The 16,113-nt window shown below is 38.3% G+C and overlaps 1 protein-coding gene across 1 annotated transcript in view; it reads right to left on the bottom strand.

Annotated features, from left to right (window-relative positions):
• NEBL (nebulette) overlaps positions 1-16,113 on the bottom strand; it is a 90,959-nt gene that overhangs the window by 53,990 nt on the left and 20,856 nt on the right. Inside the window, exons 6-10 of the mRNA XM_034060521.1 lie at positions 14,460-14,561; positions 12,819-12,920; positions 5,600-5,707; positions 4,014-4,118; positions 40-142 (exon numbers count right to left, since the gene is read on the bottom strand). Coding sequence (XP_033916412.1) covers positions 40-142; positions 4,014-4,118; positions 5,600-5,707; positions 12,819-12,920; positions 14,460-14,561 — 520 coding nt within the window. The remainder of the gene's footprint in view (positions 1-39; positions 143-4,013; positions 4,119-5,599; positions 5,708-12,818; positions 12,921-14,459; positions 14,562-16,113) is intronic.

The following is a 16,113-nucleotide window of genomic DNA, read 5'->3' as shown; positions in this document are numbered from 1 at the left end:
ATTTTTATCTTTGCAACATGTATTTATGCTTGTGCATACCTGTTTGAAGCACTGCAATATCTTTGTGATGGATTTGCTTGGTTGTATCCAGGGTGAAATCATAAAAGCCCTTGCTTTGCTTAAATGATTTCTTATATTCATACTGGAAAAAAACAACTATCCACAAATGTTTTCACAAATAAAATCTGAAAGGTTTTGTAATTTAAACACCATTTTAAATAACTATGGGAGAAACAGCATAAAAAAACTGTATTTTAGGCCTCAAGAGTTCTACCACTAAATTTGAAATTAAAATATTGTGAGGAAATGAAAAAAAGGGTATGATAAAAAAAACAACAACAAAACCAACAAAAAACTCTCATCAGTTCCTAGAGAAAATGCTTGTCTTCCTCATCCAAAGACAAATGTTTATGTTCTCAAGAAAATAAACATTATTTACACTTGAAGTGCAAAGGGACACATATGATGGTCTGGGCTTGCCTCCTAGTGGAAGTCATTCTAAATGTCGCACACCAAAATCACTTCTGTGGAAACAAACAAAAATAATCTCCATCTACAGACTCTGATTTCATACTTTTACTCCATTCCCCAACTAATGTAATAAAATTATAAGAAAAACCCTATAAAATCAAATGAGGTAAATCACGTAACCTTTTGCTACACTAAACAACAGGCACTAGATCCAGTCTCTTATGTCCTATTTATTCACCCTGTTCCATAAAATGAAACACATCTATGTACCTTTTTTTTTATTTGTAGTTCATAAGCATCTCAAAGTCTTTACAATAGGGACAGATTAAAAATGTGCAAAACAATAAATTAGCTGTTGTACACATATTAAAGTTTTAAATTTTGTGTCTCATATCATTCATGCCAAAGAGAATGAATTACATGTATACCTGCTGTAGTTTAACCCCAACTGGACACTAAGCACCACACTCCCTCCCCCCCCCCCCATGGGATAGGGGAGACAATAAGAAACTTTAAAGAAAACTTGTAGGTTGAGATAAGATCAAGAAAAGAAAGGGAAAGAGAAAGGGAAAGGGAAAGGGAAAGGGAAAGGAAATGGAAAGGAAAAGGGAAATGGAAATGGAAAGGGAAAAGGAAATGGGAAAGGAAAAGGAAAGGGAAAAGGAAAAGAAAAGAAAAGAAAGGAAAGGAAAGAAAAGAGAAGAGAAGAAAGGAAAAAGAGAAGAAAAATAAAAAAGAAAATAAAAGAAAAAAAGAGAAGAGAGAGAAGGGAAGGGGAAGGGGAAGGGGAAGGGGAAGGGGAAGGGGAAGGGGAAGGGGAAGGGGAAGGGGAAGGGGAAGGGGAAGGGGAAGGGGAAGGGGAAGGGAAAGGGAAAGGGAAAGGGAAAGGGAAAGGGAAAGGGAAAGGGAAAGGGAAAGGGAAAGGGAAAGGGAAAGGGAAAGGGAAAGGGAAAGGAAAGGAAAGGAAAGGAAAGGAAAGGAAAGGAAAGGAAAGGAAAGGAAAGGAAAGGAAAGGAAAGGAAAGGAAAGGAAAGGAAAGGAAAAGAAAGGAAAGGAAAGGAAAGGAAAGGAAAAGGAAAGGAAAGAAAAAGCGATATATTAAACCCAAGCGATGCGAATGAAAAGAAACTGCTCACCACCAACAGCCCAGCTTGTTCTCAAGAAGGATCCCCCCAGCCAGCTCTCCCCCTAGTTTATATGCTGAGCATGACATCATATGGTATGGAATATCCCTTGGGTCAGTCGGGGTCAGCTGTTCTGGCTGTGTCCCTCCCAGCTTCTTGTGCACCCCCAGCCTGCTCGCTGACAGGGCAACGTAAGAAGCTGAATAGTACCTGACTTAATGTAAGCACTGCTCATCAACAACCAAAACATCAGTGTGTTATCAACATCATTGTCATCCTAAGTCTAACACACAGCACTACATCAGCTACTAGAAAGAAAATTAACTCTATCCCACCTGAAACAGGGATAATACTATATGAGGGGAAAGCTCCAGCTTGTGAACTATCTCCCTCATCAAAAAAATGAAAACAGGATAAATTCTATCTGTCAAAATCAGTCTATGTGTGTCCAAACATGCCCATCAAGCTTTCCTTGTAACTGCTGGAATTTATTCTGATGGAAGCTGATGTGTATAACAGCTCTGCATTGCTGTTAGACATGTATATTATTTACATATAGTATATGTGTTTCATAAAGTTGCACACACTTCTACACTGTAGGTCAATCAGCAAACCAATTCAATCAACCATATTAGTTTATGGTTTAAGTAACCATACAGTCCAACATGTCACACCAGTGCAGGCATAGCTATGTTATGCAAATGATGAAGTATAAAGTTCAAGGAAGGAAGGTATAGTACAGGGAAACAGCTAAATTGGGCAACTAGCTCTGTGTTTCAGAGGACTAAAAAAATAGCCCATATGATCAGACTTTGGAAATCAGTTAACAGCACAATCAAAAAGGTTGCTCCATACAGTGGAAGCAGACTACAAGAAAGATTTGGTATGAGCTGTGGAGAGATAAAGAGAACACAAAGAAGGTATTGGAAAAACATGAAGAAAGGCAAGAGAGTAGGCCAAGTTAAAAATCAAAGAGATTACATGGGGAGGTCAAATCTAGAAAGGATTTTGAAAATGGGATTTGTGTAGAAGACAAGTAGCTAGTGGAGACCTTAGGGATTGGCAAAGCATTCTTCTTCCTGCTCAAAGCATGAAAAAATATCCACCAGCATCTGGACAATGCAAAAATCAGAACCTCATTATTTAGAGTCCTCAGAAGAAGGCACAGACAATATGAATCAACCCTTCCTGAGCAACAGAAAGAAATAAATTTTGCAAGAAGTAAGCTGCCTTAAGGGAAAGTCCAGGTTTCTATCTTTAGCAGTAAGATGGCAAAATGCTGAAGTTCATTCCAAAGGTCTTCATTTAATTAGCAAAAAGAATGCCAACCTTACTTTACATTGAAGGAAACTAGAATTAGGCCAAAATGTCATGAAGAATGCAGGAAGGAAAGCTATCAATTCATTTATTGCCCATATAAAAGGGGGGAGTCAGTGTTCGCTTTACAAATCAGAAACAGTCAAAAAGCAAGCTTCAAATCACGAAAAAGTAATACAAAAAACCAAGCACAGATGGGAAGGCTGGATTATTTTGATTATTTTAGGCATAATCTTCACAAGCAGGCACTGACTCAGAAGACAGCCCAGTATGATCCTAGTCATTAGGGCTAACTCTGTGTGTGAAACAGTCACCTCCTGCAGACTGCGAGCAGTCTTCCTTCCCAACACCACCCACTCACGCCTTTCCACAGCAGTTCTGTATCCCTCCTGTGGTTTCTGGAGTAAAGACAACAAGTGCAGCTAACCAGCCTACGCACATGTAGTATAAATATTTTGGGAATGGGAGAGAAGCTTCAGCATAGCACAGAAGCCAGGGATTTCCCATCTCTTCCTCCCCATTTCAATCCCCATCACTACTCCATATCAGATCACCAGTCTCACCAAGGGGCACACCTTGTTATGTGGCAGAATGGAGTATGTGCCTATTTCCTGATCCAGTGCAGGACACCACAGACATTTAGGAGCGGGAAAAAGTTTTAGATAGATAAAGTCTAAAGGAAGCTAGCACTCGAGAGGCTGTTTATGACAGAAGGCAAAATATTAAACTAGCATAATGGTCACTTCTGTACAGAGACCTGCAGATGAAAACAGTAAGTAAAATCTTCAGCAAAATGAGATTCACAAGGAAAAAAGTGTCTTATCAAAGTAAGTGGACAAGGTTTCACAAGAAATGCTCAAGTACCAGAAGGCTGTGTGATTCTCACCCAGTATATTAGTTGTTCTAATAACTGAAATATCTCTTCCTAAAAGCCCTTTTTTTCTTTACTACATCCCCCAACTACTATGGTTATAATGCTACGTTCTATTGGCTATGAGACTATGAGGAAAGTAACGAATATTTATGTATCCTAAAAGGAGTATACATACTACAGTACTTACCAAATATATTTTTCAGATCATTTTTATAAAGGCAACTTACATTGCTATGAGTTTTGCTGATATTTAAAGCATGGTTTAAATATAGCAGATTTGGCAGATCAGAAGCTGGATCATGTAGGCTTTCCAAATCTTTCTTGTAATTTACCTGGAAAAAGAATTTAAATTATGTAAAACAAAATTTAAGAAAACAATTCACAGCTTCATATTACAGTGTGGCCGTTCAGAAAGAGAAAGCATTAAGTGCTTGCCTGAACAATCTCTATCAACCACTAGATGGTGGTCATTTACTATTATTTGGAGGATAGGAAACAATAAAAGATTCATTCTGCTGAGCAAGTATTTGGGAACTACTCAAACTTTCCCTCAAAAAATGACATTTACAACAAAATCGTGATTTCTATGACTTTTCAGACTGTTGATTCTTGTTCTTTTTCTCTTGATGCAGGAATTAAACTAACTGTCCAAATATAAAAAGTTGTATATAAACCAGTTAAAGAGAAGTGCTCCTGTAAATTTTAGTTCATACATATTGCTTTCAGCAAAGATAAGCAATACAGTCACCTAGAACAAAAGACAGTCGCTTCATGAAGTAATAGAAAATAACTTCCTATCAGCCTACAGTGGGGTTTACCATTCTTCTGATAGCTGGATGTCCATATTTACAGGAAGGAAACCAGCCAACTTTACCTATCTTGGATGACAAAATTAACCAGTACCGTTAGTCACTTCCACACATTTACCATCCTCTTCGCTGATTTAGGCAGACTTCAAATCATGAGCACTCAATTTGTATACCTCTTCTAACAGTTATTACTTCAACTAACTTTTTACTAAACGTTTAGATTTTTGAAACAATCACACATTTGGCAAGAGCCTTCCCAGAGCCAGGTTCTTCTGTTCCCACTGGGTGGTGTCCCACACTTTGGAAATGCCAAACTACAGAACATGTCCCTACAGAAGCATGTCCCTTGGTTATCTGGGATCATGGCCTCAAAGAGGAGCTCACATTTTTAGCATTAGAAACACTGTTAAATATATCAACTCAATGGCATCGTCACTCCATATAGATGTTTTCTCCAGTCTGGCTCCAACAGCAGGCACCCATTGCTGAATCTAGTGAGTGGTGTACTTTGTAATACCATTCAGAGGATCAACCAGCAGAATGAAGTCTAAAAGACAGACACATAAATCTGAGCTACACATACAGCATCCTTCTACAACCACTGGAGAAATGCCAGCACTTCACTCCTTCCTCTGAAGACTGGAATCTACAACAGGTCAGAAGAATTGCCCCTATACGTATTTATTTCTTTCCCCAATACAAAGGGACCGAGTACAAGGCGATTAGCTCATAGTAAGCAGTCATACCTTTTGAAACACTTAGTGAAGTGAGATGAATCTCGTCTAAAATCATTATGAAAAACTCTCCAGACCTCTAGCAAAGGGCTTTTTCAGAGGCACAAGAAGAAATGCGTAACATACTGTACCTGCTAGATAGACACACTGTATAGCAGAGGTTGCAGCTCAGAGTAATTCGTAAGATGGAAAAAGAAATTCTGTTTGAGAAAAAAATATTAGGTTTTCACTATGTAAAATGCATATAAAATACAAAGCAAATTCACTTACATCACTTGCCAAGGTGGATGCAATCTGTGCTTGCTTGAAGGAAACACTGTCAAGAGGATTGTACTGATGGCTCTTCATTTCCTTACTGAACTGCTCTTTGTATTTCACCTTCAACCAGAACAAACATATCTAATATTAACATGTAGCACTTAAAGAAGGCACAGAGAATTCAGACTACAAAGGAGCTTTTTAAAGGCAATAGCCTTATCCATAAATCTTTAAACAGTCAAGATGTTTAAAGAAGCCCAGTTTAGCCACACCTGTGACTCTCTCACGCTGGTTTCAAAGTAATTTTTCCGTATCTGAATTTTACTCAAATAAAACAATAATTTTTAGTGTGTCAGATGTGATTACTGGTGCTGAAGCATATATAAAAAGGAAACAAACAAAAACCATATAATTCACCTGAGTAATCAAATAAACCAGAACTATTTGACTAGTGGCAATAATCTACTGAGAATCATTCCATTCATAATTAACATAATAAATGTGGTTTTAAAGAAAAAAAGTATAAGATTAATAAATTATAAATCTGGTAAAATAAATCACTTGTAAATTTTTCAACCACTTGAAAGCGGCATATCAGAATCAAACTTCCCACTCAGCCATCTTCCCACCACCAGGTCCACATGTCACTCACACTGAGTCAGACTGTCACCAGAGCCCCCAGGTTTATTTGTAACTCTGCCAGAAATTTCCCATGAGAGTCCCAAGGAATCTCACTGCAGTACAGTCCCTTCTTGGGGACAATGCCCACCTCATTACAGTGTTAGAAAGCATAATTAAATGACTGCCTGCCATCACTTTCATTCTCTCTTCTTCTTCAAAAGAAAAAGGGAAAACTACAACACATGTAAGAGGAAATAAGCAATACATAAAGGTTGAGGAAATTACATTATAAGTAAATAAATCACAAAAAATCCATACAACCTGCTGAAGAACCGAATTCAGAATCTGAATATATGAAATCAAACAAATAGTAAATCTCCCTCCTTTGTCCTCCTTGTTGTGCATGATCATCAAACATCTGGAGACTTTGTACACATGACTTGCTTCTTTTCAATAGCTGAGATTCCATGCAGGAGAATAAAATTCAGTCTGAATTACGCTGCTTTTATGATTATTCAGACACCTGATATCTGAGCCTGTGCAATATCCATTATAATTTACCATGCTCTGCATTAAATAAATACACAGCTTTTTCCTTACTCCTTTTTTCTCTATTCCCACATGAATGTCTGTTAAAGTGGTTAAACCACCTCAAACAATCTCCTTTTTTTTTTCCTCAGCTATAGTTGTGGGAAGAATTTACTTTTTCCTTTTTAGTTCTTCTTTGCCTCAAAAGACTCTCAGCATGGTTTAGCTTACATAACGTCATTATGCTTAGCCACGATGCCCAATATTTCATTAATCAGGATAACAAGAAAGCAAAACTAAGCCACCCAAACAGACACTGTTTATGTTCAAGAACCACATTATGATTCTAGCACTTAAGTTAATTTTTCAAAGGAAGGAAATTCAAAAATGTTGTTACTTTTAAAGAGAAGCTTTATCTGAACGCATGATGAACTACAGGGATGCTGGGGAGGGACTATTCATTAGGGACTGTAGTGATAGGACAAGGGGTAATGGGTTGAAACTTAAACAGCAGGGGTTTAGACTGGATATAAGGAAGAAATTCTTTACTGTGAGGGTGGTGAGGTACTGGAATGGGTTGCCCAGGGAAGTAGTGAATGCTCCATCCCTGGCAGTGTTCAAGACCAGGTTGGATGAAGCCTTGGGTGATATGGTTTAGTGTGAGGTGTCCCTGCCCATGGCAGGGGGGTTGGAACTAGATGATCGTGAGGTCCTTTCCAATCCTAACTATTCTAGGATTCTATGATTCACACTAACTCTAGAAAAGAATATCTATTGCCTTTTGGTAGATTCATCTGGTTCATATTGTTTGATATTTGCCTTGGCTTTGGATCAAGTGCAAAGGCATATATCTGAACATGCAAAGACATTGCCTTTGTCAGAGGCAAATCGACAATCTATGCAAGCAGTAAAGGAATAAATCAGTAGGCTTTTCTCTTTTAAAATGTGTATCTAAATCTTGCCTTCTAATAAAAATCAGGTAGTGCTGGAACATATGATTCAGAAAGCCTCTGAAACCAAAGATCAAGCTTATCATGGTAAGAAAAATTATCTTTTACTCCTTGGGCATCAGCTCACATCATAACAATACTGTGAACAACAGTTTAAATATTCAGCTATTGCAGGCTGTATTCTGCCCAGCCAACAAATGGCCACAAACTCTGCATGCAAGCCGAATGCACAAGGTGATCCTTGATATTCTTTTTAAGTGTGAAAGCATCAGTACTAAAGGGACCTCTCTTCACAACTGGCTTGCCATGTTCCAGCTGCAGCCATTTCATGCCATCTTTTGAAAGATTATTTTAGCAATACATGTCAGTCTAGAGATTTCAGTAATAAATCCTTAATAGTGTCATTTCAGATCACACCACTACTACTGAAGGAAAAAGGAGAGCCAGTAAACCCAGTCTTCAGGGGGCTTGTGTCTCCAGATGTCAATGTACAGGTGGGTCCCAAATTTAAGGAGACTGACAACCAATCCAGCTGTAAATGTTCCTGTTGGATTGAGGGATGTCTCACTACCTCTAGGCCCTACTGCCTCATCTGCCTGCTCTCCTTATTGCCTTTGCTCTCCTCCCCAGCACCATCACACATGTCACTCTGGTGCAAAATGGAGACCACACAATAATATCAGATGACCCCGGCAGTATCTCAAGAGCACTTCCAGCAGTAATTTAACTCTGATGTGTCATAGGGGATTCATCGCATTGAAAGTTACACACCCATTCACTTTCTCTTTTATCAGTATTTTCCTGTTTCTTTCTTCCTTTTGAAAGAAAGCGTGGGGTGGCAGAGGGTGAAGAGAGAAGAGCAAGCCCGTGGATGAGTCACTGTGAAGTAACTCACACGGTATTTATCCTTCTTTTGAACATAAGAAAGTCATGAATGCAATTTAAAGGGGAAAAATAAGCCTGAGAGAAAGGCTTCTGATTAAAAACAACGCAGAAAAATACTTCATCAGTGATTTCTAAAACATCCAAAAGGGGGAGGTCTTAGGAATGCTGTAACATGGAAGAGCAAATAAAAAAACAGAGTAGAAATGACATTTGTTAGTGGAAGTTATCTACAAACTTCATCATTAACCAAAAGCTTTATTTTAATGAGAGTTTAAAAGGTGGCTACTTAATTCCCATCTTAATCGAAGTCTTAAGTTTGTTTATTTTTTTAGAGAGTATGTAGTAGGGATTAATTTAAAAGAAATGTGTGGAGGTTGCTCTCTCATTATTGCTGAAGGAAGAGCAAACTTTGCAGGCTTTTAACACAACATCCCTGAAAAACCAAACTGGAATTAAATAAGGCATGGGTAAACAAACTTCTCATCAGCCTCGCACAAAACCGATAAAAGTCAGAACTGCAGCTGGACAGAGCAGTGTCTTTTGAAGCTTTGCAGCAACATTCCTAAATCAATTCTGTAGTTCAAAGCTGTTCACACAGGGAGTGTTCAGTTTCAGAAGTGGATGACATCACCCACTGTTCAGATTTACAAAGAACCTACAAAAATTGAAGCATTCAACCACTGGAATCCCAGGATGAAGCAGACACTTGCAGCTAAAGCATTTCCTCACGAACATATGAAAACATATTAAAAATAAAAAATTAAAAAAAACTGTCAGAACAAACAGATATTGAAGAAAATGTTACATCAACAAAGAGCTAAATTAAAATATTGGTTGCTAAAAGCACCAGCAGAGCTTAACGCAAAGACAGACTAGGAAAATCCTAGGCTCTTTGTTACTCATAATCTCAGAGAAGGTACATTTTGAAAAATATTCTGCCTCTAACACTTTTATCCCTGAAACAATCAGCACCAGATCCAGCACGAAATACAAATACCCAAAATTATTCATCATAAAACCAATTATTAAACACCATAGGGAAAATACTTCATATCAGCAGCTCTTTGAAAAAGCTAATAAAATGCATTAGAAGACATAAAAAAGACTTAAAAAAGAACTTGTTTTTATAAGAAATACAAAAAAAACCCAAATTATACAATGTACATTCAGTAAATTGACAAGCTTAAAGTTTTCACAAGGGCTAACAGTTTCTGGTTTAAATTTGGTTTAAAATCAACAGAAAGGGGTTACTACGTGCTGTGGGTAAATACACTAGTTCTGGGAGCTATTATTTTTGCTGCTGCTGTTGTCAAAAGCGTTGTTAAATAAAACCTTCAAAAAAAAAAGAGAGAGAAGAAAAAGGAAAAAGAGGGGAGAGAGAGGGTGCTCTGATTTCCTAGAGCCTTGAGTGCCAGTCAAACATTAACACTGTTTTCTTCGCTTTGTTTGCCTTCCTGCTTGCCTTGATTGCTTTCTCCCTTCGTTACACCCACACTGCCTGACCTCTTCTTGCTCCTGTTCTCCATACTCCCTAAATTACCTACCCATATGCACCACATTAAAACATGCTATCATCTTCTCTTCCCATTACATCCATCAGAATTGTCAACTTTGCAAATTTACTGTGAGGGTCAAATAACTAATATTTCTATGCACTGTCACAGCTTATAGATTCATGCTATTAAGGGAGATTACCAACTTTCACCACAAAAACTTTATAATGCTCCCACTTGCTGAGAAACAAAGAGAAAACCTAAAAGCCAGAAAGTCTGGACACAATAAAGAGATTATTAACTTCCCTTTTTTTTTTAATCTTATAATTGTTACAAGCCTGCTTCAAGATCCTTGATGAAGAGGACTGACATGGCTGACCCATATTCAGAGCTCTTCCTCTTCTACAGCACAGGTGCATTTCTCATCCTACCCCACAACCCTGCTCTTTGGACGCAGGGGTCATCTTCATTTTTCTGTGCTCTTGATTTATGGTCACTGTGTCTAAGTGTTATAATGATTCAAATAATATATAAAAACATTAGACAACTCATGGCCACTGCCTTCCCTTCATAGGAGCTTGGGAATTGCTGAGTGCATTCCCCGCTGCTGAAAGCAGCCTGGTGTTTACAGTCTCCATGCTGATGTATGCAGATGGATGGCAGCAGTGACAAGCTGAAGCATTGCCTCCCTTTCTGAAAGTGTATATGTTCCCTATCACACACTGCAAGCAGCCACAACAGTGTAGACTGAGAAGAACACAAGAGAAGAACGGATCCCAAAATATGGACCCAGGCCCAGATGCTGCAGTATTTGGACCACTGAGGCTCAGTAGGAATCTTCTTTACAAATAAGCTGTAAGCAAGCTACATTTTGCCAACTGCTCCTCTCTTGCTGCCACACCTTCTGCACTATCTGGACTCTAAAAAAAGTTTAAATAGCACACCAAATGCTCTCTTCTGCAGAAGTATCACAACTAGAACTGCTGCCACCTCAGTCCCTGGCAGTGAAGAGACTATTATAAACCTTTTGCACATGCAGCATGGATTGTCCAAGAGAAAAAGCACATCTAATAAAAATTAGATAAAAAGTGTATTGATGAAGCCTATGATGCAGCTGGCTCAACATCAGCCTGCAGGACCTCATGCAGCTGGTATTTTCTGATAGTTGAGGTTGTTGCCACAACCTCAATAGTACCAGGCTTAGTGAGATGGAGAGGGCTATTGGTCTCATTTGCTATGACAGGCAACTGCAAGCCGACTAGACTCTGAAATAGGCTGCAAGGAAAGAAGTGTGACAGCCACGGAGTAGACATACAGGAAACCATACACTAAATTTAGATATGAACCCTTTTAAAAACTACTGAAAGTGTTTGCTAAATGACAGACCCTTTTCTATAAGTGACACCGAGATCTAAGCAGCATTGCACTTGGGCCATTTTAGAAAGGACAGGTTGACTTCCAAGCCTGCACAATGTTAAGCACAAAAGAATCCCTTAGGAGACTTGCCCATCAGCAGAGGAATGAGCACATAATCCGTTAAAAAATGGAAGATAAAAATCTATTTGGAGAACACAAACTAATTTTGATTTTGAACGTATCAACAACAAAGCAATAAAAAAACCCACATCTTTAACAGAAAATCAAGTAGCAGATACCTAAGGCAAATGTTTGGAGACTGCAAACCGAGTTCAACCTCATGCAGATAATGCACTGTTTTGCAGCTTGTTCTCTATGGCACATTATTCTCATTTTATGTTAGTTCTAGGGTTGATGTTTACTATGCAATCAAATCACAAGTATTTGTTACACAACACTGATTTTCAGACTGTTTTAGCATATACACTACTACACTCCGGGGGGGTAGAGGGGGAGGTGGTGGTGTGTGTTCTAGTTCTGGAAAGGCTGACATGGCCTTCTCCAATCAAAGGGTGTTATCCTTCTCCTACAGGAGGGCAGAATTTGTTCCTGGGTTTACAAAAGCTCTAAGTGTAGCCTGACAGGATTACTAGCAAGGATTATGCCAGGCACTGTGTAAGAACAACTCCAGGAGGGAAAAAAAAAAACCCACCCAAAAAAAACAGGTCAGCAGTAAAAATCCCTTCTATCGGTGTCAGACTGACCTGTAGTAGAGTCTGTTGCATAGATCTTATGAGAGAAGACTTATAAGATGAAAAGAGGGAGTATTTGTGTGTTCAGCTTTTTAGTTATGGACTAAAATACTCCCTCCTTCCTCCCCCTCCCCCCTTGTTTTGGTCTTTTTTTTTCTGAGGTTAATATATAACAGAAAGGAGTACATAAAAGGTTTGGTTTCAGGGGGAAGGCGGGTGGTTTACGTGTCAGGCCAAATTCAGATCCCATTACTCACATTAGCAAGCAGTTATACAAAACACCCCAGTTACTTCAGTGGGATTAATCACAAGGTAAAGTTCCACTCAAACTGAATGAGAAGCAAAATTTGCCTCTAAATTACATACAGATCAGATATTTTAGAAATCCTAGATAATCTGTATAAATATACACCATCTAGAAAAAGATGAGTTGTAACAGTCAAAGTTCACTGGGTTTTTGCTTTAGAATGTATATTCTGTTTCCTAAGAAACTTAAATTTACTAGTCATTGCAATACTATATGAAAATTTTGAGAACATAATCTTCATGCAATCAGAGATAATCATCTGAAAATCCAAATATTTTCTTGCATTGCTATGAACAAGAGATCTGAATGAAGTCATTGTAAAATGATAGAGACTCTTACTTGGCTTAACAGTTTTGAAACTCCTTTAGCATGTTCAAAATCTGGTCTTCCAAGTACAGTAGGCTCCTTATTCATCTCTCCCCTTCCTTTCTTGTACTCAGCCTTAAAAAACAATTAGCATGAATCACTATCAAATTAATTTGGTTTGCTTTATCAAGAGAAATGTAAGCATTAGAGCCAGTAGAAAAAGTCTCATTTAGTGATCTGCATTGACACTGCTGTTCTAATCCAAAGAAAGCCCAGGCTTCATCTCGTTAACAATAACATATTTATTTATTGTAAAATACAATGCACAGCATTCACAAACCAAATGCACATCTTAAGCCTGAGAAATACTGTTCTTCCAGTCAGGCAGAATATTTACAGTGGCTCAGTATTTCTTACGACAGAGTCTGCAGTTTACACAAGATTATCTGTAGCAGCTGAAAATAGTCTTGAAACAAAACTAGGCTGAGGGGCAGCTTTTTTGAAACGTAGGGTCAAATTCCATTCTCAGTTTCATGACTGCAATCGTGCTGATTGTCAGTGAGGTTGCAGTGGAGTAAGAGAGCAGAATTAAGTCCCACAAGGTTCATGTTATGTGATCTTTCCAGCTGAACTGCCTCCCATGCAAATTGCTGCAATTTTTTTCCACAATGCATTAGAAAACAGCACAGATGAATCAACAATAGGTGCTTTGCGATATCACAAACTAAATTACCCATTGCCTAAAATAGGCTTCTTGCATTACTCAGGCATAGTGAATCAGCAAGGACACTTCATAACAACAGACTGAGAGAAATAAATGCCACTCTAACTCAAATGGACTTGAAGAGTAGTTAGTAAATTTGGGTGTCGAACTTAAAATTTTGTTCTTGCTTTTCAGAAAATCTTAAATATTCAAAAGGTAAATCTCAGGTCTCTTTAAACTCTCTCCCCATAGCTGCCTAGTCAGTCTCACATTAAACTATAAGCAGTTACTTAAAATCTTGGCTAAGGGTTTTTAATATATATATTGTTCGACTTGTCTACAATAAAATATTAAACTGCACCATACATTGCTGCTTTTCAAACTGCTCCTTGACCTATCCATTAGCAGATGTCACAGTGGGAGGGAAAAGAATTTGAGAGGGGAGTTCAGGGAGGAGAGCCCCCATGCAAGAAGCAGTGTGTTTGCACAGCTCTCAGAAGGACAGCAGGGAATTGCATTTCCCTGTCACTGCCAGCTGAGATGGGAGGAGGAAGGGGAGCCCAGGGATGTGAGCTTCTCTTGTACTGAGGTGAAAAAAGGCTTGGTGTGTCTTCAGAAGCACAGTACAGCATACAAGCATATGACTTATTTTGAGAATGATTATCATGAGTAAAGCTGAAACACAACCGACTTTAGGAAGCTTAAGGTTGTCTTTAGATCAATGACAAATAATTGCAAAGGTCATACTGTCAACATCAAATTAGAAGAAACCCATAACTTTGCAACATACCAGGCAAGGTTAGTGGGGGTTTTGTTGTTTTGGGTTTTTTTTTAATGAAACCTCCACATCAGGCTTGAGGTTTCAGGTTTTTTGCTTGTGACATTTGAGAATTTCAGCAGCATTCTAAACAGTCTGAATGACATTGGAATAATATGTCTAAAAACCCAGAAAGAGTAACAGATGAACATACATCGCTCACTATCTTTGTTATCTCAGTTGCCATCTTTATGTCTGGTCTGTTCAGCACTTCAGTGTATCTATGAGTATCTTGCACATCCTTCTTGTAAGATACCTGTCAAACAAAAAACAGTTTTGTTTAAAATAGACAAATAAAAATGTTTGAAGTTTATAAATAAGCTTTGAATGGCCTATCAACTCAGCCATCAAATTTAATAAAACTCTGTTTGACAGGGATTATTTAGTAAAACCCACACAGGTTAACAGGAAACAGAAGAAATTCAGAAGCATAAAATACAATATTTAAATGAAAATGGTTTTGCTTAGAAGCATAGTAGAAAATGAAAGCACTGCAAAGATTGAAATATTAGGTTTTATCATTAAATTTCAGAGGACTTCTAAGAGTATGATATTTTTGCTATGCTGTGCTCTTTTTTAACATAAACTAAACCCACCAGGATACTGAACACCACAGCCTGGCAGACTGCTGCTACCCTGAACCAAAACTGCAATGCTACCACAGCAAAGATCTTTCTCCGTAATAGGCAGCTGTGCAGCTGGTACGTAACTCGATGATACACCTCCACCTCAGCATCCCCCCACTTCCCGCAGCTCCACTTATCTGCTCATCTGCACAATCATTGGAACAAGAAGGCTGAGTGTTCCAGCATGCGGAGCACAAAACTGAATCTGTTTGTGCAAAAGCCGCTACTATAATGAATGGACTCAGAAAGCTTTGGCCAGAAGGCTAAACCACAGGTAGGAAAGTCCAAACATTCTTCATTTAGCAAAGCAATCACAGGAACAGCATAGACCTCAGGGACATTGCAGAGCTCTGGGACCACAAGTTATCCTCCCTCTTCAGGGTCTGTAGACTTTTTCTTCTCCCTTCCTGTAGCACATGTGCCAATCTAAGCCAATTTCCAAGAGCTGTCTTACTGAATTATTCTGAATGATTAATATAATCATAAGATAGTGTCTGACAAATTGAAGTTTCAGGCAAAAGTTAGAGAACACACAATTAAGTCTACAGAAAACAGAAAGTATTAGAAGAATTCCTGCTTTACTGGACAGTCTTTTATATTTTCTATTGTCTAATAAATTTAATCAACCTCTCACCACAGTATTTCACCATCAAGAAAGTCCTCAGCTCGAAGCTTCACTTACAGCCTCCATTCCTATCTCCAAAATAAAGTTTCACTCTGGGTACAATGCAACAAACTCATAAACTGCAGCACTCCACAACAAATATAATTTGTACAAATGTTATTGTAAAAAGAAAAGAAAAAATCTTACTTTTTGGCAAATGTTTTACAGGCAACAGGAAAGCAATTTTGCATCCATATGGCTTTAGCTAAGTAGACAAGCTAAATAGGCTTCAGTGTTGGCCACTTGCCCACAGATAGATCTTACAATTTTTAACCTACAATGAGTGACACACAAGTATAATCACTGATAAAATAAACAAATAAATAGGTTGGCTGAATACAGCCCAAAGCATCACCCACCAAGAAAACAGAAACTGATTCTTGCAGCTGGTTTAAACCACTGGAAGTTTCATTTTGGTTAGGTTTAGATTTCCTCTATTTTTTTAAGAAACTAGATGTACAGACAACCATTTGCAATTCAAGGCTTTACATGAATTTAGTTAATTATATGCTGTTCAT

This window comes from Melopsittacus undulatus, chromosome 1 (genome assembly GCF_012275295.1).
Source record: "Melopsittacus undulatus isolate bMelUnd1 chromosome 1, bMelUnd1.mat.Z, whole genome shotgun sequence".
Lineage (NCBI taxonomy): Eukaryota > Metazoa > Chordata > Aves > Psittaciformes > Psittaculidae > Melopsittacus > Melopsittacus undulatus.
The sequence above is the reverse complement of the archived record's forward strand: the minus strand, read 5'-3'. Positions and strand labels throughout refer to the sequence as shown.